Genomic DNA, 25,065 nt, shown 5'->3' with positions numbered 1-25,065 from the left:
AACCGTCACTTTCATTCCTAATTTCGAGGGCAGTTGTGCATTTGTCTCCTCCACTGTATCCTGTATCCTTTTTATTTTAAGTTCTAGATCCGTTATCCGTTCTTGCTGTTCCCATTGTCTGGATTCACCATCCCAAAGATGGAATGCAAGCCAGTCTACCGTTAGATTCTGTCTCTTCCTGGCTTTCAATCTTTGTTCCAATCTTTCCAATCGACTTCGCTCAAATGTACCATCTCTTGGAAACTCCTCATCATGTCCCTTTGTCCACAAATACCAATTCTCGACCTGCCTTATAGCTTCTGCACCATAACGGTCGTACATATGATGTGTACAAGTACCTTTTTGTGGAATCTCTGGTTGTCCTTGTGTATTCTTGCAGGCTCCATTTCCCATTCTGCCTTTTATCAAAGTAGCGTTGGATGTGTTGTAGTTTGTTCCTCTAAAGCTTCACTCGTACCTCCAGGAAGGGTCTCTCCACCTGTTCACACGGTGATTTCCAGAGAATCTCCCTCAGCCGTGGCTTTTGCACAATCCAATCTCACAGATCAGTATTTGCAGATGAGCCGGAGGGTCAGTATGAAATGGGTGAATCCTCAGGTGTCCGCTCTGTTGACGGGGAAATCACACAATGGTAACCGCACATATATATCTGTATATAAACTCACCACCTTGCTCAATTTTCCCAGGTTGTCTCCACATTGTTAATATCTCGCAAAGATATCAAAGCTTCTTTCTTGAGACCGCATTTTCATCAATCAAACAATCAATATATTCAATTCAATTTATTCAGTTCAATTTATTCAGTTAAATTTATTCAATTAAATTCAATCAATTAGATTCAATCAATTAACAATTCAATCAATTATTCAATTTCAATTAATTCATCAATATTCATCAATAAATCAAATTAATCCTTTTGGATGACTCCTTGCATAAGCCCTTTCCCCAATGATGTCAGGACAGGTCCATCCATTGACCATCACCTCTGGTTCGTACCTCATGTTAATTGATGAATCACCGTCCTGTCCTAGGGTCATATCTGACATATTTCCCCATTTTGCCTGGTCTCCACAAATTTTCTTTGCAACCACTAAAGGCAACTCATCCTTCATTCGTGAGACAGCCAAAATGGATGGCAGATATTAAAGTTCTTTGGGAAAAATATCTCATCATTTTTCTTTTAATAGTACCCAAATCTCTTGGCAATATAAATTTCGTAAAACTCCTGAAATAAGACTGTAAAATTCCTTCAATCATGCTAAGTTTTGAAACTCCATCGCTTGTAACACCCAATTTATCCCATAGGGCTTGAAAGTTCTTTCCCAAGTTCATGCAGCATTCTGCATTTGAACCCTATGATATCATTCATAATAATCATCATGATTTTATAGTCATGGTCCTATCATAATCATCTATTTAAAACGAACATTTCCTTTATCACCACAGCTATGTGGTATAATCAACAATAGAATAAAACTGTACATAGCAACAGGCTACCTCATGGCCACTTAGTATACCTATTGACAATAAGTCATAACAATATCGAATAATCATTGAACAATTCAAAAATCGCTTCCACTGCTCCAGCCGCAGCATTCGTTATTTTGTTTGCTCATTCACTATTCCTGATTCGTCATCAAGGATCTCCATCATCACACAGCGTACTTAATTCCGCATTTTAATGAGAATTCAACAGGAATTTACGACTCAAAGGAAAAAGAACGAGCAGACCTTTTGCAGGATGATCGTTACAAAAATCGTTACATATATTAAAGTATTTATAATGTCGACAAATCATATCTTAATTCTTACAAAAATTTGGTTCTTTGAATAAATCACAGCACCGGGAGAACCAGCTCCAAAAAATGGATCTTTGTGTTTATTCAGCACCCTAGTAATTGGCTCTTTGTGTACTAATTACACAGCACCCAGGCCCCGCTCATATGGATCTTTGTGCAGCGCTGCACAGTACCTGAGCAAAAGGGGTTTCATCTACATTTTCCTTATCCAGTGTACCATCCGTGATATTTGTTTGCTCATTCACTATTCCTGATTCGTCATCAAGGATCTCCATCATCACACAGCGTACTTAATTCCGCATTTTAATGAGAGTTCAACAGGAATTTACGACTCAAAGGAAAAAGAACGAGCAGACATTTTGCAGGACGATAACTGGAATTAGTTGTGAAAATATATCCAAAATACACAAAAATACACACCCACACAAATAAACAACATTTATTCCGTTTAACAGAACAAACATTTCCTCTATCATGACATGCATGTCTTCAAAATTATATGACCAAGAGAAAAAGTAAAATTAATTAAAAACTGCGGGCAGTGATGATCCGGGGACCATACCGCTCCATCCTGATTGGACGAGTGCGTGCTAGAGTCGTTAACAACGACAGTCCAGATCCGATTGTTCAAAATTTCAACTCAATCGATCGAAAAATGAACGCAGGGATGCATTTTAAAGGTGCAGTGGCACTAACTGAGTTGCCACGAATATGGCCACGAAATTGCCAATATGGCCAATATGACAGCCACAAAATATTTTCCTTAATCAATTGGCTCATAGCATAACCAATCTGCAAGTATTTCATCCGAAGATGTATCTCTAAGGATTTTTAATTAAATAAGTCATTTATAAATCAACGAGTTAATTTATTAAATGATTAATCAATAAATCAAAATTTTCCTTGACAGCCACATCACTTGGTCAGTGTCATGTCCAAATATCAGCTTCCTTACTCAAAAGGTGCCTGAGTTAATGTAATGTAATTACTGTAATAAGATTACTGCAATTACTGTAATGATTACTGTAATTACTGTAATTACCGGAACTGTAATTACTGTAATTACCTCAGGTAATTACTGTAATGTAATTACTGTAATTTAATAAGAAATGTAATTAATTAAATAAGTACTTCATTAATCGCTCATAATTAAATAACTCGTGAATTCTTATCCGATTTATTTAACATTTGAGTGTCCCCAAAACGTTGGAGCAAAACGTTGCAACAACGAAAGTGAAACGTTGTAGCGACGTTGTGGAAACGTTAGCACAACCCAACATTTGAATGTTCCCAAAACGTTGGAGCAAAACGTTGCAACAACGAAAGTGAAACGTTGTAGCGACGTTGTGGAAACGTTAGCACAACCCAACATTTGAATGTTCCCAAAACGTTGGAGCAAAACGTTGCAACAACGAAAGTGAAACGTTGTAGCGACGTTGTGGAAACGTTAGCAAAACTCAACATTTGAATGTTCCCAAAACGTTGGAGCAAAACGTTGCAACAACGAAAGTAAAACGTTGTAGCGACGTTGTGGAAACGTTAGCAAAACTCAACATTTGAATGTTCCCAAAACGTTGGAGCAAAACGTTGCAACAACGAAAGTGAAACGTTGTAGCGACGTTGTGGAAACGTTAGCAAAACTCAACATTTGAATGTTCCCAAAACGTTGGAGCAAAACGTTGCAACAACGAAAGTAAAACGTTGTAGCGACGTTGTGGAAACGTTAGCAAAACTCAACATTTGAATGTTCCCAAAACGTTGGAGCAAAACGTTGCAACAACGAAAGTGAAACGTTGTAGCGACGTTGTGGAAACGTCAGCAAAACCCAACATTTAAATGTTCACAAAACGTTGGAGCAAAACGTTGCAACAACGAAAGTGAAACGTTGTGGCGACGTTGTGGAAACGTCAGCAAAACCCAACATTTAAATGTTCACAAAACGTTGGAGCAAAACGTTGCAACAACGAAAGTGAAACGTTGTGGCGACGTTGTGGAAACGTCAGCAAAACCCAACATTTAAATGTTCACAAAACGTTGCAACAACAAATGATCACAAGTAATTATCACATTGCAATGACCTCTAAACATTCCTAAACCAATATCCCATTAAAATCCCATTAAAATCCCATATCTTGTCACCCTTTGCATTGTTGAAAGCAATTAATTCCATAACTCAATATCTATCTATAATTCCAGTAATCTCTGTCTGTACGTTTGTACGTTTGTACGTTTGTCTGTCTGTGACCGCTGTTTCTCGACAACCACGGGTCCGATATACTTTTCACTTGCCAGGTATATTGCTGGGGACCCGAGGATGTGCCTTTTCAAGGTTTCATATTAATCGGACAATTACTTACCGAGCTATGTCCAAAAAACGATTCAACCAATCAGAGAGCAGCGAACGATCGCGTGTGCCGAACGTGGCGGGCACACTCTGCCTCGGATGGCACATTTGAGAGCGTATTCATTTATTTCACGTTTGCAAACTATGTTGGCGTTAAACTATGTTTTACAACTAATAAAAACGAATTTGCGATTCATTCGCTTTCCTGCGCGTTTGTGCACGCGATGGCGATTTCTTTACCAAACTCCGGAAGCCGTTCGCTTTGGACCAAACCATTGCATGTAAATAGAGGGGGGGGATTGTCACCACTCGCAAGCCGTTCGCTTTGGACCAAACCATTTCATGTAAATAGAGGGGGGGGGATATAATTTTAGATATAGATATAGTACGGGCATGCCCTAGTTACCTCAATTTATATATACTAGGGCGTGCCCGCACGTACGTGCTTGCCCGTACGTGCTTGCAAAAACATGCGTGCAAACAACAACAACAAATTTTCTTTGAAACCACGTGGCAGTAACGACCACAGAACCCCCCCCCCCCCCTCTATTTACATGAAATGGTTTGGTCCATTCGCAAAGCCAAAGCGAACGACCACAGAACCCCCCCCCTCTATTTACATGAAATGGTTTGGTCCATTCGCAAAGCCAAAGCGAACGACCACAGAACCCCCCCCCCCCCCTTTATTTACATGAAATGGTTTGGTCCATTCGCAAAGCCAAAGCGAACGACCACAGAAACCCCCCCCCCCCCCCCTCTATTTACATGAAATGGTTTGGTCCATTCGCAAAGCCAAAGCGAACGACCACAGAACCCCCCCCCCCTTCTATTTTCATGAAATGGTTTGGTCCATTCGCAAAGCCAAAGCGAACGGCTTGCGAGTACGGTGACCATACCTTGGGACCCACTTGTCCGATTAATTTCAAACCTTGAAAAGGCACATCCTCGGGTCTCCAGCAATATACCTGGCAAGTTTCAAGTATATCGGACCGGTAGTTTGTCGAGAAACAGCGGTCGCATTCAGACAGACCGACACACACACAACTAGAACGACGCTCAGTAGAGAGCATATCTCCGCCTTGGTGAACAGTTTATGTTTTGTATCCCACTGATAGGCCGGATCTGGATTCGGACCTGAACCCAAAATGGAATCGGCGTGTTTTTGTCACCTCCCCAACTCATCCACCAGGTTCATTCACTCATCCATAACTTTTTTTAATATATGAATAATATTAAAATAATAACATTAATAAGTATATTATGTTAAATATAATGTATATCGCTTTTCACCCGATCTCTTGATGGTGAAGAATCACTTAAAACAATTCTCGTAGCCGGATTCGCACCTGGGTCTTCACCAAAATCCAATCATTTCGTCGTGTCACCCATGCTATCTATCTGGCAAATTTCGTCAAAAAAAACAACAGCACTGGTTTTGTTTCCTGGAAGCTTCCTGCAAAACGCTTTGCTTCTCGCAAAACGTCCGCCAATGGGAAGTAAAGGGAGGGAGAAGGAGCGGGAGCAAGAGACAGGGTGCCGGAATGGACATGAGGGACAATGAGGGACAGTGAGGGAGTGTTGGTATGCAATTTTTATCCAATCGCCATCTGTCACAATAATTCTGGACCGGCATGAGGTGGGATTGTCTGTCATGAATTTATTTGTTGATCGAACGAGTTTTAATTTGTCTAAATCCGACCAGTCGTTCCAAAGATATAAGCCGTTTTGTCGCAATACCATAAATTGGAATGAGGTAAAAATATATATATATAAATATAATTCCCTTTCCCGGTTCCCTGTCGCACGCCGAGCAAGTCGAGTGCTTTGAACAAGTGCAAAAAAAAAAAAAAAAAAAAAAAAAACTACTTTACCGGCCTTACACGTCCTGGAAGCAAATGGTCGCAAGGTGCACGCATGCTCCGTTTGCTCCCAGGTCACAGTAAGGCCTTTAATGACCAGCGCCGACCTTGTGCATTTGTATTTAGACAGCGCAAAAATACGTTTTTACAGAAATCATTTAGGAAAACACGAATAAATAGAATCATTTAACACGTTTCATCCTTGTATTACCTATGGACAATCGCAAGTCCCACACACCAAATCCTCCATCTTCAGAATTCATATTTCATAATGGACAGATCCCCAAGACGTCATGCTTACCTTGACGACGTCCACTCGAAATTCCAGCGGTGCCTCCATATTGTAGGGGAATTTGTAGCGGGGGACTCAAGACTCCAATGACCGGACACAGGTTTTACAAAAGGTCTCGTTTATTAACTGGTTATTCACTTCATTCCATTTACCAAATAATACCGCTTAATTCAATGGACCAAGTTAACTCTTTTCGCATGTGGTTCTTCTCGTTCGGCCGATGTTCCTCCGCCACTCCCGTTGGTCAGAGCTCCTGGTAACAAGTCCTCTCGACTCAACGTTTGCTCTCGTTTTTATGGACAAACTGGACTTAATCCCCTGTCCGCTGACCGTTAATCCTTTCTCCGCTAATGCCCCGAGGTCATGCATGTTCCAAGTCCTGGCATCAGCTCGCTCCCCTCCTGCTGTGAGTTCCGTTTACCAAACGATAGGGGGGTGTTCCAGCCAGGGGCTGTGACCAGGTGGACAAGAGATTATCATGTTCGGGCACATTCCTGACACTCATTTACGAACTCGTCTTTCACAGAGTTTGCAGGTAAAATGTATCTGCTTCGTTACCAGTGTTAATTAATAAGTTACCAGTGCCAATTAATAAGTTACACTGAGTTACACTTCCACAGGTGGATAAGAGATGTTAACCCCACTGTTTTGCTCCGACTAACGGTTAACAGGCGAAACATCAGCCTCTTGCTTCCCATGGCAGTTGGCGTACCTGCATCAACTTTTTCTAGATTCCATCCATTCTTCCACCTGTCTGCCAAAGCAGATCGATACCAACCTTCACAACCATGTTTATCTTTCCATTCTACATTGGTGCTAAATATAGTCTGTTGCTGTGACAACTGATCATGGCAGATATTTTTTGAGGCCTTTGAAGCAGAAAACTCCAGTCTTTACAAAGGAAAAAAGATAAATAATGTAAAGGTGAACACGTGACTGCTACAATGAATGTTTAGTGTGCAATGTCTGTTTTACCATCTTGTTCTTAACTATCACGTGTAGGATTTGCTTGCTCCATGTGATCTCTCTACCCAGGGTTTACTCTTCGCCGGTTTTTGGCCAAGGAGCTGAAGCGGGGTTACCTGTTGGAACGGCAGGAGAGCAGCTTCACAGCGAGGAGGCAACGGGTGTACACATTCCTCCGTGTCCCACGGGAGTTGGAGCGGGTAAGGCGGATGGAGGGACGTCGTTCGTTAATATCTTGTTGTCCCCCATGTTGTTCCTTTGATAAAATAAATAAACATTTCCCCCTTTTTTATGAGTCGCTGTGTCTCCTCCATTGCAGTTGATGGTGTTTGGGACGTGTTTATGTTTGGATTCGTTCCTCTTTGTTTTCACCTTTCTCCCACTGCGAGTGGTTGCTGCTTCACTTCACTTGCTGCTGAGGCCTTTTCATGGTCTGAGGTGACAATTATTTTCCATTTCATAAAAACAGCCAAAGTTTATAGTTTAGCCCAGCCGCCGTGCGTGCGTGCGTGTATGTGTGCGTGTGTGTGTGTGTGTGTGTGTGTGTGTGTATGTGTGTATGTGTGCGTGCGTGTATGTGTGTATGTGTGCGTGCGTGTATGTGTGTGCGCGTGTATGTGTGCGTGCGTGTGTGTGTGCGTGCGTGTGCGTGCGTGTGTGTGTGTGTGTGTGTGTGTGTGTGTGTGTGTGTGTGTGTGTGTGTGTGTGTGTGCGTGCGTGCGTGTATGTGTGCGTGCGTGTATGTGTGCGTGCGTGTATGTGTGCGTGCGTGTATGTGTGCGTGCGTGTATGTGTGCGTGCGTGTATGTGTGCGTGCTTGCGTGCGTGTATGCGTGCGTGTATGTGTGCGTGCATATATGTGTGCGTGCGTGTATGTGTGCGTGCGTGTATGTGTGCGTGCGTGTATGTGCGCGTGCGTGTATGTGTGCGTGTGTGTGTGTGTTCGTGTTCGTCCATACCGTTTTTACCATTTGATCTTTTGGCAGCACATTTTCAACAAACCTTTTGTTATCAGAATATGGAGAAAACAATTTTCAACAAACATTTTCAGCAAACCTTTTGTTATCAGAATATGGAGAAAACAATTTAACTAGAAAACGTCTCAAAGTACAAAGCCTGTCCACGTCTGCTTCGTTCTTTAAATCTGATGTAAACGACAGCTTTCAAACAAATATGTAAAATGTATTGATTTGATCAGCATTCTACATATTCTCACAACAAAAAGTTTGTTGAAAATTTGATGACAAAAGCTGAAAGAGTAAAGCTAATAAAATGTACCTTTTAAATTTTATTAATGTATTTTCTTTTTGAGTCGCTGTGGGGGAAGAGGAGGATGCTGAATACATTTCTCTACCTTTCGTCAAGTTTAGTTGTTGTACAAAGCAGACGTGGACGGGCTTTGCATTTTGAACGTTTTCTAGTTAATTTATCTTTGTTGTTTTGATTACATACAGGATGTTCCAAAAAGACCTGGACAACTTTGGTTGTTAATACAGACTTGGCATTTAATATGGAATATTATTTTTTTCTTGACTTGGGTTTACTTTCTGAACTCGGTATATCAATCTGGTGAGTTTCTTTTACGCTTCGGTGATTTCTTTGTTAAAAGAACCATGTCACTGATTGTCTGTCGCAGCAAGAAGTCAATAACAGGATTATATCACAGGTGGCGTGACAAAATGGACGGACAGGTACATTTGACGATTGGCTTCACAATTGGGTATATAAGGGTTGTTGCGTTCTGTATTAGTGGAAAACAACTGCTGCACGTCTACAAAAGTTATTGCCGCTTCCCCTGCAGATGGTCCGTCAACTCGACAATGCTCTTTGTCATTTAGTGGTGGCTTTACGAAATTCCGGCATGAAACAGCGTGCTAATGCTTGGCAGTATGGCATCACTCAAGGGCAGGTGTCAAAGATCCTGAAACGAAATGCTCAGAGGGGTGTCCCTACTCCAATACCGAGGTCAGGACGTCCCCGCAGAACCACAAGGAGGGATGATCGCCAGCTGCACCGGTTAGTCCGCAATGGCCGTACCAAGTCAGCTAATCGGCTTAGGGCTGAGTGGCAGCAACTGACAAATGTGCCTGTTTCCAGAAGGCTAGTCAACCAACGACTGGTTCAAGCAGGCTATCGTGCTGGGCGTCCCCTGAGAAAGCCACGTCTGACCAGACAACACCGCCAGCGCCGATTGCAGTGGGCCAGAGAGCACCGTCAATGGCAGCCAGGACACTGAAATCACGTGATCTTCAGTGACAAGTCTAGATTTCTGGTCTATCGTCAATATGGCCGCATCCGAGTGCGCAGACAAGTGCATGAAGCCCACAACGAAGATTGTATAGTGCCAAGAGTCCAAGCTGGAGGTGGTGGGTGACCGTTTGGGCTGCTTTTCATGCAAGGGGCAAAACTGACCTTGTTGTTCTGAATGGAAACCTGAACCAGTTCAAGCACAGGGCCATTCTGGAAGAAACATTGCTTCCATTTGTTCGTGCAGCCTTTCGAGGAAACTTTGTCTTCCAAGATGACAATGCACGGCCTCATCGTGCTCGCATGATCCAACACTTTCTTGCTGACCGTGGTGTAGAGCATATGGAGTGGCCTGCCATGTCCCTGGATATGAATCCGATAGAGAACTTGTGGGCAGAATTAACGCGTCAAATCGACAACTTGGACCAGCAGCCTGCCTCTGTGCGTGAATTGCAGCAGGCTATTGTAACTGCATGGCAAGCGATTCCTGTCCAAACCTTGGCAAATCTCGTGAACAGCATGCCTCAACGTGTACGTGCTCTCCTGAATGCTCGTGGGGGTTACACAAAGTACTGAACTGTAATTTTATTGTCTGTAATCCCAGTCGTAATTTAACTTTTGTTTTTGTTAAAAAAAAATCTTGGCTAATGTGCAAAATAAAGAGATACTTCTGGAAAACGCACAGAAGTTTAACACAGTACTGTCCGTGAATTGAGTTCGATATCAGTTTGCATCACTTTCAAGGATCAATTTATTTGCTTCGAAATGTCAAATGTGGTTTTTGTTTCTTTTAAAAGTCACATTAACAAAATCTAGAATAATTTCAACATAATTCCAATGAACTTTTGGTTCTAAGTCATCTTGAAAAGTAAGTTCACCCCCACGAAAAAAAAAATTCCATATTAAATGCCAAGTCTGTATATTTCGAACCACAAATGAAACAACGATATCCTTTGTTTTATATGATACCAAAACTCATGGAGTTGTTTTCCTTAAGATGCGCACTATTTGCATCTTGAGATGCATTGGGCTGCCAAAGCAGTTTCCCAGGCTATTGGGCACAATCCTGCTCGGGTCGCCACTCCGATGCATAACGCTCAAATGTCTCATTCTTCCCAGTAAGCTGGTACTCAGTTTGTTAACCACGGAAGGATGACAGGCTGAGTCAACCCTCCTGGTGTTAATTCAGCGATCGACCGGGATTCGAACCCAGGACCCTAGGATCCCAAGCCGGCACCCTAACCGCTAAGCCAACACCAGGCTTTTTGGTTCATTATGATTGGAATCAGGAAACTGGCCCCAATCCAGCGATCGCTACAACATATTTCTATCAGGTGGCATGTGCTTTGGCATGAACCAATGAGGACAGTGAATCGATGATATTCCTCGTGAAACCTTGATTTCGATTTTGCCAAATATGGAGTAGATTTTGATGCAGCTCTTGCATATCACTTCACAAAGCTCGTCGTTGCCGTCACTTCTGGTCCATGTTACCAAACGTGTATGATGGTATCCATGTCAGAACTCTGTGGTGTCCAGGAAAGAAGCTGCAGCCCATTCAATCGTTCCCAGGCAGGGTTAGTTCTGGACGATGGGTGTATGGCACCATCTTCATGCGGCAAATGTGTCCGATGCTGCAAAAGGCCTTGCTCGGATAGTGGGAAGAGGGTTTCTCATTTAGCAGCAAGGAATTTTGCAGTGTGGAACACATTAATGACATGAAGATGGTGCCATATACCAGACGTCCTGAACTAACTCTGCCTCCTGCCTGGAAGATATGGTTTGGGTTGCAGCTTCTTCCCTGGGCACCACAGAGCCCAGACATGGAACACCATCAAGCATATCTCGGAACATGGACCGGGAGCTGTGGAAAAGCTGATCCCTCAAAGTAATATGCAAGAACTGCCACAAAATGTACTCCACATTTTGTAAAATTTGCATCAGGTCGTCATACAGATCACTGATTCGACGTCTAGACGGGTGTGTGGTATAAGTGCTGTATAAGGCCAAGTACCAAATACTAATACTGTCTACTACAGTACTACCACTAATCCACATGCCCAGCTAAGGGGAATAGCAACCCCCTTCATATCTGGGCCGTGATTCAAACCCTGAATGGGCAGTTTAGAGGCGAGTGTGCATACCTCTCGGCCATCCTGCCAGCCCCATTCTGATATACCAGATACTAATACTTTTAGTCCACTTGTGTGGGACGACAAGGTGTTCAGGGGAGGTGGGAAGGGGTGCAATATTTCGTCCATTAAAAAACTTTTTGCAAACTTTACAGATGATCCCTGAGTTGCTGTACACCCTGCTCAGCCAGACCATGTGATTACAACAAGTGTGCGTGCGTGCACTTTGTGTGCATAACAGGTCCGGAAGGTTGCTACAGCCAGCACAGACGTGTGACATGCTGAAGGCTGCGGTTATAATACTTTGCTTCATTGCCATGCGCTGGGTGGATTACTCCATGATTTACCATCTTATCCGGGGACAATCCGTCATCAAGCTCTATATCATTTACAACATGCTTGAGGTGAAGCATGCAACATTTACAACAACATGCAACATTTACAACAACAACATGCAACATTTACAACATTTTTACAGGGGTGAAGGCATAACTTCCTGTCGGTGTTTTCCAGTTCCGGTTCATTATGTAAGCCGTAAGGCATAACATAACTTTCTGAACTTCCTGTTCACTGGTTCGTTAAATTGCGTGTGCTCGCTGCATCCCACAAGTTTTCCATTAGGGTCATTCCATGTCAAATCATCAAAGAATCTGCCGTCATCTCTCAGATTTTTGTAAAACTTTGGGAACCAATTGGGACCCATGAAAAACAGCTAGAACTCAAATATTTTTGCTAACAGCCTCTAAATTAGTGAGATACAGGTTAACGAACTTTGGACTAATTAGCGCGATGTCGCGAATTCAAATGGCCATGTCTCTAAAAGTATAACACCAAGAGAGCTGGTTTTGGTGTCATTTTAAAGGTATTTTCATGCCCTATAAATTTGTCTGGGCAACATTTTCCTACCTCCAATCACAAAAAAGTTATCACAAAATATAAACTTCAATCGTGAATCCAAAAAAAATGTATCCTTCACATTTCCTCAAATTCATCCCAGATGTACCTTGTGATGTCAAGAAGCTTCCTCATAAGTTTTGTGATGGGCACTCCAATAGTTTCTGAGATATGAGCAATAATGTACATGTACGTATGGCATATAGGTTCGAAAATCAGCATTTGTAATGTATTATACAATCATTCTAACCTAGCCATGACAGGGAACACAGGGAACAACCATCAATTGCTTTGAAGTATCATATACTTTCATTTTCAACTGGGCCTGAAGGGAATTCTCATCTGGGGAATTCCAACTGGGATTTCCCATGTGGGTAAGTCGAGGTGATGCAACTTTCACAGTCTAAGATCCCCAGGGAAAGTCCAAGTTGGCTTAGTGTAATGCTTAGGCCTGCCACCAACAGAAATTGGCAGTTCACTTCTGAAGGAGCTGCAGAAAAATGACGACTGCCAAGGAAAAGTTCATCTTGAAGCCGAAATCCTGCTGCAATCCCTTTGGAGCTCATGAAAAACCAAAGTCGTCTGGCTTGAGAGCTGTTAGCCAAAAAGCCATAGCCGCTCATCCAAGCCTCAAACTGCAAAGTGCACAGAAAATCTGTACCCAGTGTCGTAAGAAACTGGCAAAAAGACAACCAGGTGTGGTAGAGACTCAGAGTGAAATACTATTACCAGTGACCAGCAGCGTTATTAGCAGTAGTGAGGACAATGATGGTGGAGGTGAATCACCAATACCAGGCAGTTCAGGGGAGTTTGAATTTCATTCTCCTGAAATGGAACTGAATACACTGAATGAGTCTTTGGGATTGATTGGAGAATCACCTATTCCAAAAAAGAGACTTGCTGCAGATAAATATGTGAAATCCAAAACCAAGAAAATCGGTGACACTGGTTAGTGAACCTGTCAGGTTAGTGAACACTGTGTACTTGAACTCACTTATTGATTGTATAATACATTACAAATGCTGATTTTCGAACCTATATGCCATACGTACATGTACATTATTGCTCATATCTCAGAAACTATTGGAGTGCCCATCACAAAACTTATGAGGAAGCTTCTTGACATCACAAGGTACATCTGGGATGAATTTGAGGAAATGTGAAGGATACATGTTTTGGGGATTCACAATTGAAGTTTATATTTTGTGATAACTTTTTTGTGGTTGGAGGTAGGAAAATGTTGCCCAGACAAATTCATAGGGCATGAAAATACCTTTAAAATGACACCAAAACCAGCTCTCTAGGTGTTATACTTTTAGAGATATGGCCATTTGAATTCGCGACGTCGCGCTAATTAGTCCAAAGTTCGTTAGTCTGTATCTCACTAATTAAGAGGCTGTTAGCAAAAATATTTGAGTTCTTGCCGTTTTTCATGGGTCCCAATTGGTTCCCAAAGTTTTACAAAAATCTGAGAGATGACAGCAGATTCTTTGATGATTTGACATGGAATGGCTGATTATTACCCTCGCCAGAGGAGAGGGTATTGCATTTGAGTCCGTTTGTCCGTTTGTCTGTTTGTCCGCACAGAATAAATATGATTTTCTCTGCAACCGTTGGTCCGATTGACAGGAAATTTTCACCATAGGTGCAATTCGACTTGCAGAATTTTTTTATAATAATTATGACGTCATAGGTCACGTGGTTTGGCCGCCATCTTGGGAAAATCAAAAACCTTTGCACCGCTTTATCTCCGAAAGCGCTGAATAGAAAAAATGGAGACATGGCTCATTGTAAAGAACTCTCCATGGGGAATAAAATATGTTAATGATTATGTCATAGGTGCCTCCATTATGACGTCATAATTCGACAAGTACAAAACTTCATCCGATCAAGATGCAATTTCTTGAGCATAATCTAGGAATAAATTAGTTTAGGAAAAAAATAATGACGTCATTCGTCACGTGGTTCGGCCGCCATATTTGTTTTAACACAAAAGCCTTAAAAACCACTGAAAATACATCCTGGCGAGGGTTTGGAATCTCTGATTGCTCTTTCTTGTTCCTATTTAAAAGGATTGTCCGAAGCATGTTTTCACAACTGTTTGTTGCTATAGTTTAGGTTTTCTGTCCCATGCGTGCCTCTGAGTACCATGATTCATACATAGTTCATACCCCATGTGCACTGTCTTTGTCACTGCTGGGGTTTCATTTTTGGAATTCTGTTTCCTTTGGATTCAGGGGAGAGATGGAGGTGGAAAATTGTGAAATCAAAATATAAAGGGAATGCATATGCAAGGCAATTTCATGGTGTCGTAGTTACGACCCCTCCTGGGTACACATAACCTGGCAACCGACACAATCTCGGACATCGGCCGTCCGATTAGCCCGATCCGCGAGTTTGTCCGCTTCACATGGGTGCTTCAGGATGAACTTTAGCCAGGGCTGCGTTACGTATTACGCGTTACGCCGCCCCGGTATGATACCGCCGCCTGCGCGCGCCGCGCAGGACACCTTTACGCGCGGGAACGACGTTCCCACTGGCCTAGCGCTACTACGTTTAGGCCAGGCAAAGGGCACACTCCGCAGGCACCGTGCTACGGCGCAATCAACGGGTTCCGAAGGCCACCCTTTCCCCTTCACTCATTGCAAAGCCCCCGTCCGGTCGGCCTGTAGACGGACTGTCGACCCGGGTGGCAAGCAGAGCAGGAGCGATTTCCCATCAATGGCCTTTGCATTAGTCCCAAGATTATGCCAGTCCCATAAGCTTATGCCAGTCCCATATACACATATACAATATATATACACAGTACGAATGCTCCCGGCAATCTCAGACCTAACACCGATGGGAAACAGTGCAGGTAAAATGAGGAGCACCGGGAGTCAACATTACTATTGCATCTTAAGGCGCGGTATGAGGATGAAGCGTATAGTTATTCCCGCCGTTTACCCGCGCAATCAGCCCTTTCACGAGCCTCGATTCAGTATACAAAATTTTTTTTTAAAAATGTAACATTCCATCGTTTAACACGTGTGATACACTTTGTTGGTTGCCACTGTTCTATTTTAACCCTGTGAATGCCAAAGACTTCGACACAAGTTATTTCCTCATTCTAACTATCTGGTGGTGGAATAGTTAGTTTGGTTCGAGTGCATGGACGCCATTCCTGAGCTTACAATCGTAATTGGGTTTTATTTATTTTTAACTGCTAAACTATTTTTCTCCCTTCCCTCGATTTTGTACTCCACCTGTGTCCAGGTTGCTGATCGTTTATTCAGCTCGTTTGGCCAGGACGTGCTCGATGCCATGTACTGGACGGCCACGGAACCCAAGCGCAAAAAGCGTGAACACCTGTCGTTGCTTGCGCACTTCTGCATGGCTGTCCTTTACGTCTGTATCCTTCCTGCATGTGCCTTGGAATGTCTTGAACGGCATTCCTACATTAATTACTCTCATTCTTATTGTTTAGATACAGCATACAATGAAACCTAGGTATTGCAAATTAAATGGTCATTTGTTCCTGGAATATGTTGCATGTAATGTAGCATTACCTCGAGGGGGGTGGTGGTAGTGCTGGGGGTAGAGGTTAGTTTACAACGTGTGGAGCACAGAAGTGTCAGGCACGAGCCCACAAGGAGATGTAGCTTCAGGTGTGAGACCTTTGGTGTGAAAGATAGTCGGTATGAAACTTGCAGTTTCAGTTTTGAACATTACGTGCCTCCCTTTGATATTTCCTCCTCATTAACACTTGGTTTCCCTGTTTGTTTCTTCTGTACAAGTTTGTATTTGTTGCTAAATTAACCATGAACTTACCCAGTTTTCCATGCTATCCTGGTGCTTTTCCAGGCCACAACACTCAATGTGGCCTTCAACTCTCATAACAAATCCTTGTTGACCGTCATGCTGTCCAACAACGTAAGTTCTGCATCGTCGATTGGAATAATGTGGTGACGTCATTGTTATATATTACATTCAAATGTGCATCTCACAAAAAAGTATTTTTTGTACCCCCGCAGCCGAAGGCCAGAGGCATTATGTCTTCGGTTTGTACGTCCGTGCGGCCGTTATCGTTTTCTATTACCACGATAACTTGTGAATCGCTGAAGATGTTTCAACCAAACCTGGCGCACGTATAGATTAGTCTACAAACATCTGATGTCTCTCTTCTCAATATATTTCTTTCCTTTCCTCAAATGTGGCCTTTAATTGAGATCATAATGGAAGAGTGGTTGATATCCGACACGGGCAGAGGCATAACGATCACAGCATTCGTGTCTTCCTATTTTCCTGTTTTTGATTTTTGCAGTTTGTCGAACTCAAAGGAAGTGTCTTCAAGCGTTGTGAGAAGAAGAACCTGTTTCAGTTATCCAACAGTGGTATGGATGTCCGCGAATCCCGAAATTCTTCTTCGTCTGTGTCTGTCTGTCTTTGTTTATTTATTTATTTGTAAGTGATCTGAGGCTCACGGATGATGAGCTTGTATTTAAATTGCATGCAGGACAGACGTTAGGAAGCATTGGTGTATTTCTGTTAGATGAATTACAAGGACATTAGTAGACGGTACACAAGTCATGGTGTACGGAAGTTAAACCTGTGCTTGCGGCATCATGAGTCGTGCTCAGATGGGAAGGCTAAACAGTCCTACCTAAGTTATTTATTTTTTATTATCGTTTGAAAGTGCCATTCTTATGGCTTTTTCTTTATCTTTTAATTTTTTTAATATTCTTTTTAATTTTTAATCACATTTTTCTTTATGTATTTTTTTTTACATTTTTTATCACATTTTTCTTTATATATATTTTTAATTTTTAATCACAAGGCAATTTGTTTAATCACATGTTTAATCACATTTTTCTTTAATTGAGATGGCAATATGTATTTGTATGATGGCAATATGTACAGAGGCAATATGTATTTTTTTTAAATTTTTATCACATTTTTCTTTATATCTTTTTTTAAATATAAATATTATAATCAAGGAAGGGTAACAGGTGTTGTGGCTTAAAAGTGATTATAGATTTTAATTTATGGAAAATCATTCTGCTTTATTAAATACGAGAGTATTAGTTATACCCATCAAGGATGGGTGTTGGGATGATGTAGGATAGGAGGGCCATATAACAATGGCAATCCCGATACAAACGGAATAAATGGAGACTCCAAGAATCCTGTGACCAGGGCCTGAAGCGCCGCCCACCAGAAGGCCATGACGTCCTCTGGCATGGCAAGCTCATTGAGAAACGCTCACTTTTGATTCGGTCAAACAGAATAAACTTAGGAGTAATAAGTGAGCTCAGGTTCCCTTCGCCAAATTGCAACACATTAATTATGACTGCAAATTTTGGCGACGATGCACGAAGCGATGAGACGAGCGGTAGGAAACAAAAAGACACCAACAGATGCCGTCCCTTTCTTTATGGAGAAGGATGAAGGACATTGTCCTCGTGGTGCAGGCTGGGGAACTTGCTCAATTGCTTACTAGTCTCACAATTGGTGGTCACCTTTCTTTTTTTTTCTTTTTTTTTTCTTTGTTGACATATACACATGGTCTAAGGCTCGTAATGGAGCTGACACACACACACACACACACACACACACACACACACACACACACACACACACACACACACACACACACACACACACACACACTGATGAGACAAATAACTAACAGCCACTGAGCTTTGGGTAGTGCCGTCACTGGCATTGCTTTCGGGGATTCTCTGGGTACCAGGGCCACCTTTCTTACCGCACTCAGAGGAGCATTTCCTCAGGTGGAATTTCCTCCTCCCCATGAATACCAACCGGTGGGGATTGTCCGTGCTCTATCCCTTTAAATGCTGAACATCAAGCAAGGAAACATCACGTACCATTCTTAAAGTCTTTGGTATAACTCAAACCGGACCAATCCGGATGGATGTTTATGGGACACACCATCTCCTTACTGGATGGCCGTCGGCTCCCTACAGGAGCTCACACCTGACTGGTCCAGTAGTATAATTTACTGGGATTTAAGTTGGCACTTTGATTTGTTAAATGACATAGTTAACGTAACCATCATATTAGCCATCACTTGCATCACCTGGGCTTTAATGTCAGGGGGAATCCTAATATATATTAACTAGTAGGGGTAGCCGTCATTACCCGGTATTGTTCTAATCCTGTTAGCATTTTAAATAAATGGCATCTCTTTTTTTTTTTTTTCTAATTTTTGTGGGGGCCTAAAACACTTCCTGAAACCCACGAAGGAATGGGGTTGGCCATCATTTAACACTGCCTTTCACCTAGCTACAACGGCTTCGGCATTATATTTGAGCGACTGCATTTGAAAAATTCCACCTTTTTTTCTTATGCCTGCGCCCCCGAAGGTGGCATTATGTTTTCGGGTTGTCCGTCCGTCCATATGGGCTAAACCTCGTTTTTCTCAGCAACCACATGTCCGATTCAGACGAAACTTTCAGGATACTCGTGACACCCTTTCAGAATGTTTTTATGATAATTGTGATGTCATAGGTCACGTGGTCTGCAGCCATCTTGGATTAAATACAAATAATTTAAAAAATATTTCTCGGAATCCATTGAATGGAAAATTTGAAACTTGGCACATTGCCACGTACTCCCAATGGGGAACAAAAGCCTGATAATGATGACATCATAGGTGAAGTGGTATACCAGCCAAAAATGGTTTAATCAAATCACTTATCCTAATAATCTGAAATTGAATGCACATGATCTTTGACCCATTTGTATTGAAATATTAAATTTATGACATCATATGTCACATGGTTTGGCAGCCATATTGGATTTAACCTAAAACCTTCAAAAAACATTTTCTCCCAAACCACCAAATTGATTGACTCAAAACTTTACGTGTGTCATTGACTAGGCATGGCGATTAAAAGATGATCACGAACACATCATTGGTCACATGGTGTGGCAGCCATATTGGATTGAAAGAAAATATTAAATAATTATATCTCTGAAACTGCTTACCCTATCGATGCGAAATTTTACAAATATCATCCAACTCCATTGTTGCACATAGTTTGAAAATGGTCACGTGATTTGGCAGCCATCTTGGATAGAAAAATGAACCTTATCCGATCAACACGAAACTTCACAAACGTGATCCCCTACCCATACATGTGCAGAGTGTACATTTTAAGGTCATATGGTGTGTGGTGTGGCAGCCATATTAGCTTCAAAGCCGATTTTTTTTTTTTTTTATTCCTTCTCTGAAACCGCTTCACCGATCGATGTGAAACCTGTCATGGCTGGTGAAAATGTGATATTTGAAAACAACTGAAGGGATTTAAATCAAACTTGTTTATTTTTAGGAGAGTGAAGAGGGCATATACCTATTGTGGGACTATGCGGAAGCATATTGGTGACAGTCGCATTGCTCTAGTCATTTATTTTTGGCCAAAAACACTTCCTGCACTCACAGATGAACATCTGAAAGTTTGACGAAGATCGGTTTGGCTATTTCTGAGATAGGTGGAAACAAACAAGCAACTCGTATAGTATAGATAAAGTGTGTGCGTGTGCAAGTGTACACGTACACATCTGAAAATCCTAGAAAAAAAACAAACAGGGCTAGGCCCGATCCCTCCACCCTCACCCCTCATCACCTGTGAGGAGAAAGAGGGGCAAACAACTTGGCAATGCTCCGAGGGTGCGGGTATTTCTAGTCATAAAATGAGTTTGTCTCCTTGTTTGTCTGCATGCTTATACCAATGGATGGGAAAAGTAAATTCCTGAATTTTTCTCTTTCTTGATGGACTTTTTTTTTTTTCATTTTCTTTTCCAGACATCCGCGAGCGTTTCCACAATGTCATCCTCCTGCTGATTGTGTGTTTGAGAAACATGGAACAATTTTCTTGGAATCCAGGTGCTTGTCCTCTGGGCTACCTTCTCAATGGCTATGGATAAACAGCCTAAAGGAATGTCTTTCGGTGCTATTTCCTTTCACCATCTCTTTGCAGACCACCTGTGGGTTCTGGTGCCAGACCTACTGCTGGTGTTGGGTGCAGAGGTGCTGGTCGATGTTGTCAAACATGCCTTCATCACAAAGTTCAACGATATCACTGCAGAGGTGAAACCATGTTGTTTGTTTTTCTTACCTTCGTTACCGAAGGTGGACGGCTGTTGCTTTTGCCCATTTCGTTGTGAGCAGAATATATCAAGTTGTGGACGTTTTTGGCTGAAACTTAGTGGACAGGTTGGGTGTGTGACAAAGCCAAATTGATTAGATTTTGGTAAAGATCCAGAAACTATAATTGTTTTAACTAGGGCATTGCCCGTACTATATCTATATCTAAAATTATATCCCCCCATGAAATGGTTTGGTCCAAAGCGAACGGCTTGCGAGTACGGTGACAATCCCCCCCCTCTATTTACATGAAATGGTTTGGTCCAAAGCGAACGGCTTCCGGAGTTTGGTAAAGAAATCGCCATCGCGTGCACAAACGCGCAGGAAAGCGAATGAATCGCAAATTCGGTTTTATTAGTTTTAAAACATAGTTTAACGCCAACATAGTTTGCAAACGTGAAATAAATGAATACGCTCTCAAATGTGCCATCCGAGGCAGAGTGTGTCCTCCACGTTCGGCACACGCGATCGTTCGCTGCTCTCTGATTGGTTGAATCGTTTTTTGGACATAGCTCGGTAAGTAATTGTCCGATTAATATGAAACCTTGAAAAGGCACATCCTCGGGTCCCCAGCAATATACCTGGCAAGTTAAAAGTATATCGGACCCGTGGTTGTCGAGAAACAGCGGTCACAGACAAACGTACAGACGTACAAACGTACAGACGTACAAACAGAGATTACTGGAATTATAGATAGATGAATCTTAACAAGTCTGAGATAGGGCCAAAAACTATATATAGCAACACATCTCAAAACCTTGTGGACGGATTATGACAAAACTTGGTGGATGAGTTGAGTAGGTGACAAGAACAAGCTGATCCGGTCTGGATCCAGATCCGGCCTATCATTGGGATACAAAATGTAAACTGTTCAGCCTGGCATAGGTATGCACTCTACCGAGTGCCGTCTAGTTTTATATTTAACAAGTCGAGGCGCATAGAAGAGTTTTAATGCCAGAGCAGGGAAAGTAAACAAACGGACAACAGCTCATCAAGTCACAAATCGATAAATGACAGTGGAAGCTGCTAGACAGTGTAAACATACCTTGTCACTGAAGTTCTTGCAATGACAGAACATTAATATTCGATGGACATTTGTGACTTTCAATTGCGTGTAACCTGATGGAGTTTTGTCTGTTAGGTGTATGTCGAGTACCGTGCCAGCCTGGCCTACGAGCTCGTCTGCAGCAAGCAGCACCACGTAAGTCTCTACCATCGTGTTTGATACAGTACAGGTATTCAAACCCGTGCCTCACCCTGGGAAGTGTGCGCTTTTCTCCATGTGGATGTTACGGCGAGATGTGTGTATTTCAGGCGTACACGGATCACACGGATGCAGTGTCTCGTCGCATGGGTTTCATTCCCCTCTCGCTGGCTGTCGTGGTGAGCTTTTCTAACCTTTTCTTTTCACGTTCCTTCTTTATCACCCAATGCATCTTTCTATCTTGGATTATAGGTAAACCCTCAAAATTTTAATTGATATGACATATGGTGTTAAATTGCAAGTGATGCTGCCACTTGATCTAAAACTGATTGAACATATGCATGTCATGTTGTTTTTGTCCACAAATCATTATTATCAGTGTTTCCGTTTCATTCCGATATCGTGATTGACATGGAACCTGGTGGAGCTTCCCCCAGAGAGGATTATGAAAAGGGACGCCATTTTTTTGAGCCACTTCATCACTTTTGTTGAACAATTCTGAAGCTGTAGATCTGATCTTCCCCTTCATTAATGAGAAACGTCCCTGGTGCTATTTTGAGCATTTAAATTTTTTTTTTTTTTTGTATACATAGTCTCGGCTCGTGGAAGAGCAAGCTCTAGGACACTGAATGGATCAGGACTCAACAGGACAAAAGTAAGAGGAGAGAGAGAGAGGGTTAACGAGGAAGAAGAGGTCATAGTTTTGGACTGGGGACGATTTCAGATGGAGGGGAAGAGCTGTCTTGAAGACCTGGAGGGAAGAATGAGATTGAAAAGGATGTGGATGTTGATGCCACAGGTGGGAAAAAGAGGAATGAATGAGTGGAGGTGAGCAGTGATCCTGGATTTAGGTAGTTTCACCAAAAGGGGGTTAATGTTGGGCCGTGTGCCTTGTACAACGGACTTGAGGAAACTAGTTATCGATTCCTTATGGATTATCTCATATATGACCATATATGGTATAGTTCAGTACATTAGTTAGGGAAGGGTTAATTGTGTGTTTGGGCATTTTACATCAACGGATTTTTTTGGGGGGGAGGGAGAAGGGGGACTCGGGGTCATTTGGGTATACGATTCTACTAATTATTACTGCTGTTCCTACCAGCTCTCCCGCGTGGTCAGCTCTTGCATCCGCATTGACGAGCCTGTTGCGATCATCACAGCCATTATCTTTTACCTCGGGTAAGTCTTTTAGGTTGTTGCCGATAACCATACTGCCACCGAGGGTCATGCAATGTGTTGTGCTTAGCTGTTTTCATGGTACTGCTTGCACCTAAGAGGCGGTCCAAAGGTCCACCCCCCAAAAAATACATGAAGCCATGAATGGGCCTGTGCCAGCAAAATTGAGCACAGATGCTGGTTCTCTTTCTTTGTAGGTTTTTGCCAGTGTCATGCACTCTTCCCAGTGGTGGCTGCTTCCTGAGGCCAACGGAAGAGATCATGTTTCTGGCTTAAACTTTTTGAAAAGTTGTGGGAGAGAGAAGGAGGGCCAGGGGGGGTCTAATTCAGTGGTTGTTCAAAATGCAAACAGCCTTGGGGAAACAAACGGTAGTGGTTTTAGTCCGAAAACTACGGTACCGCCTGCCTGATGGCACGGATTAAATCGGACCATGTGCAGTGGGGGTAGAGTTTTTTTTATGATACAAAAAGCCTTTCTATGGCAGCAGTTGGTGTAGATGTTCTCAATGGATGGGAGATCTGTGCCTATACATTTTTTTGTGCAGTCCTAACAATCTTTTGTATGGTCTTGTGGTCCTGCATTGTGGAATGGCCATACCAGACTGAGATGCACCCTGCTAGTATCTTATTATAATAGAGCAAACGTATATGGTTAGTTATGTCATTATGTATTTTTGTTTACATGTAACTAAAACGTCGTCTTCTTCTCAAATAAAATTAACACCCTCTTAATTACGTTTAGACTGCTGAGACCCCTCATACCTTTGACGGCCCTTTAATTCCCCCAAGACTCTTAAGACTACCACGACCCCTGAAGATCCAAAATACCCTTGAAGGCCCTGAGGCTCAAAAAGACCCTGAAGACCCAAAAAGACCCAGAGGAACCAAAAGACCCTTAAGACCCCGAAGACCCAAAACACCCCGAATACCCCCAAATACCCTTAAATACCCTTTAGACCCAAAACCGTTAAATACCCCGAAGAACCAAAATACCCTAAAGACTCAGAGGAAGCAAAAGACCCTTAAGACACAAAAGTCCCTGAAGACAGCGAAGACCCAAAATACCCTTAAAGACCCAGAGGATCCAAAAGATCCTGAAGACCCAAACACCATGAAGACCCAAAAGACACCGAAATGGTCAAAGATGCCTATCCCTCTGAAACGACGTGTGGTGAGGCGCGCCGAGTCACGCTAGTACTTTCAATAGTGCAGCAGTAGACGTTTATACATGTGGGAGTATGCAGTCTGAATTTCCTCAGCTGTCTGGGGAAAAAAAGGTGCTGTTGTGCTTTTATTATAATGGATCCAATGTTGTGAGACCATGTCATATCATCAGAGATTTGAACGCCCAGAAATATAAAGTGAGTTGTTAGGGTTAGCTGCACCCATCGATGGTGATAGGGAGGTAGCCTGTGCTGTTCGTCCTAAAGTCAACAATAAGTTATTTTGTCTTACTAACATTTTAGGCCAAATTGTTGTTTTAGCACCACACTGCCAGATCCTGCACCTCCTTCCTGTAAGCACTTTCATCATTGTCAGTTATCAGACCAATCACAGTGGGATCATCAGCGAATTTGATTATACAGTTGGTATTATGCTTTGCTCTACAATGAGGTTGTATATACAGAGAATACATACGTGAGATGGGATATCAAGTTGTATATACTTTGCTATACAAGTACACAGAGAATAGAATAATGGGCTGAGTACGCAGCGTTGTGGGGCACCAATGTTAAGAACAAGACTAGATGGTATTCATAGAATACGTACCCCACGCAGTCAACTTTGTGCGAGGCAACTCTTCTGTCTTTGAAGGGTTTTTTCTTTGATCCAATATGGCTGCCAGACTTAGAAGCGTTAAAGTGGTGTCCGAGACCATCTTACACTCCCCGTGTCAGGATTGCTGCTCTTACTTTCTGTCTCACTAAAACTAGAGCTACCAGACAAGCTTCAACCTTTCTCGCAAACAAACATCATACACTTTTCTTCTCTTTTATTTA

General features: G+C 42.4%; 1 protein-coding gene across 1 annotated transcript in view; it reads left to right on the top strand.

The window, feature by feature from the left end:
• Positions 1-25,065, top strand: part of TAPT1 (transmembrane anterior posterior transformation 1) — a 40,795-nt gene that overhangs the window by 9,479 nt on the left and 6,251 nt on the right. The window contains exons 2-12 of the mRNA XM_068131857.2: positions 7,330-7,460; positions 7,580-7,698; positions 11,881-12,043; positions 15,789-15,924; positions 16,348-16,445; positions 16,837-16,906; positions 20,341-20,421; positions 20,516-20,625; positions 21,824-21,883; positions 21,997-22,065; positions 22,992-23,068. Of these exons, the coding sequence (XP_067987958.2) occupies positions 7,330-7,460; positions 7,580-7,698; positions 11,881-12,043; positions 15,789-15,924; positions 16,348-16,445; positions 16,837-16,906; positions 20,341-20,421; positions 20,516-20,625; positions 21,824-21,883; positions 21,997-22,065; positions 22,992-23,068 (1,114 nt within the window). The remainder of the gene's footprint in view (positions 1-7,329; positions 7,461-7,579; positions 7,699-11,880; positions 12,044-15,788; positions 15,925-16,347; positions 16,446-16,836; positions 16,907-20,340; positions 20,422-20,515; positions 20,626-21,823; positions 21,884-21,996; positions 22,066-22,991; positions 23,069-25,065) is intronic.

Source organism: Myxine glutinosa, chromosome 12 (assembly GCF_964187855.1).
Source record: "Myxine glutinosa chromosome 12, kmMyxGlut1.1, whole genome shotgun sequence".
Classification (NCBI taxonomy): domain Eukaryota; kingdom Metazoa; phylum Chordata; class Myxini; order Myxiniformes; family Myxinidae; genus Myxine; species Myxine glutinosa.
Note: the sequence above shows the minus strand (reverse complement) of the source record. Positions and strands in the feature narration are given on the sequence as shown.